Raw genomic sequence first — 2,444 nt, 5'->3', positions numbered from 1 at the left:
TATTTGATTTTTGGTGCACATTTTAATACTTGATTGCATGTAATATAATATTTATAACAAACTGTTTATTTTATGGATTTTGTTTTGTATTTAATATCTATCTTGTGTCTTGATATTCAATACCGTATGTTTCCTACCTATTGCACGTCTGGTATGAATGGCTAGAAATGCTTTTAAAAATTAAAAATAAAATGTCAAGAAGACATTCATTTCCTTAAATTATATTAATATGTTGGACATTATATTTTAGCCTTGCTTCCCCCTACGCTATGCATATACTTGGATGGAGTCGTGCATTAGCAGTTCGTAATATAAGTCTCATCATGGCTTTACTTGCCATATTAGGAATAAGTTCAGTATTGCTGCTTAAGCTCTTTTCAAATTGGTAAGTAAAACGCTTTAACAGTCAATGTTGTACTACATTTATTATTTTTGCTGCATCTGTTTGAAAAATATTATTTAACTTATTCATGCTTGAACATGTAGACAAATTAGTGTACATGGCATATTAGCAAAGGCCCTATGCAGAAAAAATATTATTTTTACTATAATGTGATTAAAACTGACCCACCCCACAACAATGTCATTATTTATGCTATTGATTATTATTATTATTATTATTATTATTATTATTATTATTATTATTATTATTACCATTATTATTATTATTATTATCATCATGATCATCATCATTAATAATATTATTATTATTACTGATATTATTATTATTATGATTATTATTATTATACTGTATATTATTAGTTGTTTTATAACATTGTTGAACTGAATTTCGTTCTTATTGTATTTGTGTACGTTGAAATTGGAAGAAACCTTGACTAGCGAAAGCTATTTGTTTCTTTAAAATCGCTACACTGTCGCTACAGCGTTTTTAGTGTAATCGTTACACTGCGTAGCACTCGCTGATTCAATCGGGAAGGCTCCCCGATTCGACCGACCAATCAGAATGCATTTGTTATTGCATTTGCTAGATGTAAGTAAAAACACCAAATACATCCAAACATTTATAACTTACTAATGTATTATGGTAAGCTTTCGATATTTTGAGAATAACCTAACCATTACCATTTTCTCGATTACCGGATTACGCGTTGGTGTATTCTATCTGCTCCGCCTGAGTAATATACAGTATCTCCTGATACTAACCTCACTTTGCATGCCACTGCTATTCCACATGCACTCACATATTTCTAATGGAGGCTCCTCACACTCACATATTTTACATTTTTTGGAGTGGAGCTGTAGCTTGATGGTTAGGATGCCTGCCTTTTAATCACATACTCATGGCTTCAAATTCTGAAACAGAACAGACTAAAAACATCCCCACTGCCTAAGCCTCGTAAAAAGATTTTGTCTACAAAGTTTAACAGGGCCCCTAAATATCAACTAAGCTGAAAGGGGCACTCACTATAGTGGTTAAAAAAAATTATCAAAAATATATATCAAATGTGTTTTTTTTAATATTTTATACATTGTACTTTAGCAGACGATAAAGATAATATAACAATGTTTTACTATTATACTATTACAAAAAAAAAACTGTCAAACTCTCATATTAAAGAAAGAGGGTTTTTAATTTGATTGAAGTACATATATGATGTTCAATTGGATTTTCCCTTCAGGTTTGGTGATAGATGCATATTCGTTGTTGGTATGCTAATATTGTCATCCGGGGTATGTTTCTTTATTCCATTTGGAAACCATCATCTACGTAGACCTGCAAATAGTAAGTTTAATTATGTTATTTTGAGTGCCTCAAATATCCAAGTAGAACAAACGTAACTTACATTATTGTTCCATATTGCGAGGTTAATCAGCTCGAACGATAAAATTCAATTATATATATATATATATGTCCTACCCAAAATCCACAAAGCAGGCCATCCTGGCAGACCCATTATTTCGGGCAACGGTACTGCTACAGAAAAAATCTCCCCTCGTACATTCAGGACTCCACGGACTTTATCCGCAAAATTAACCAAATTTCAAATTTACCTAATAATACTGTTCTGGCTACACTTGATGTTTCGTCATTATATATAATATACCTCATGAAGAAGGTGTTAATGCGTGCATTTCAAATTACAAGCAAATTCTGGGCAAAACCCCATCTAAATCACATCTCCGTGAACTTATCATGCTGATTCTGACCAATAATAACTTTGTTTTCGGCGACGGTCATTACCTTCAAATTCATGGCACAGCGATGGGCACCAAAATGGCTCCATCTTTTGCTAACTTATTTATGGGACAATTTGAGGCCAATTTCCTGTCCCTACGAGCCCAAGAAACCAGATGTTTGGTTTCGTTACATTGATGATATCTTCATGATCTGGACCCATGGTGAAGATAGTTTGGATACGTTCCTATTGAACATTAATTCGGCTCATCCCACAATCAAATTCACTGCTAACAAATCCACAAGC

At 32.7% G+C, this 2,444-nt stretch overlaps 1 protein-coding gene across 1 annotated transcript in view; it reads left to right on the top strand.

Annotated features, from left to right (window-relative positions):
• The first annotated feature begins 256 nt into the window (after positions 1–256).
• LOC117124361 (major facilitator superfamily domain-containing protein 8-like) overlaps positions 257–2,444 on the top strand; it is an 8,128-nt gene continuing 5,940 nt past the window's right edge. Inside the window, exons 1-2 of the mRNA XM_033270583.1 lie at positions 257–385; positions 1,641–1,744. Coding sequence (XP_033126474.1) covers positions 270–385; positions 1,641–1,744 — 220 coding nt within the window. The 5' untranslated portion in view covers positions 257–269. The remainder of the gene's footprint in view (positions 386–1,640; positions 1,745–2,444) is intronic.

Source organism: Anneissia japonica, unplaced genomic scaffold (genome assembly GCF_011630105.1).
Source record: "Anneissia japonica isolate Jap-2015-1 unplaced genomic scaffold, ASM1163010v1 scaffold11029_len304543_cov171, whole genome shotgun sequence".
NCBI lineage: Eukaryota > Metazoa > Echinodermata > Crinoidea > Comatulida > Comatulidae > Anneissia > Anneissia japonica.
This window is presented reverse-complemented; position numbering and strand designations above follow the sequence as displayed.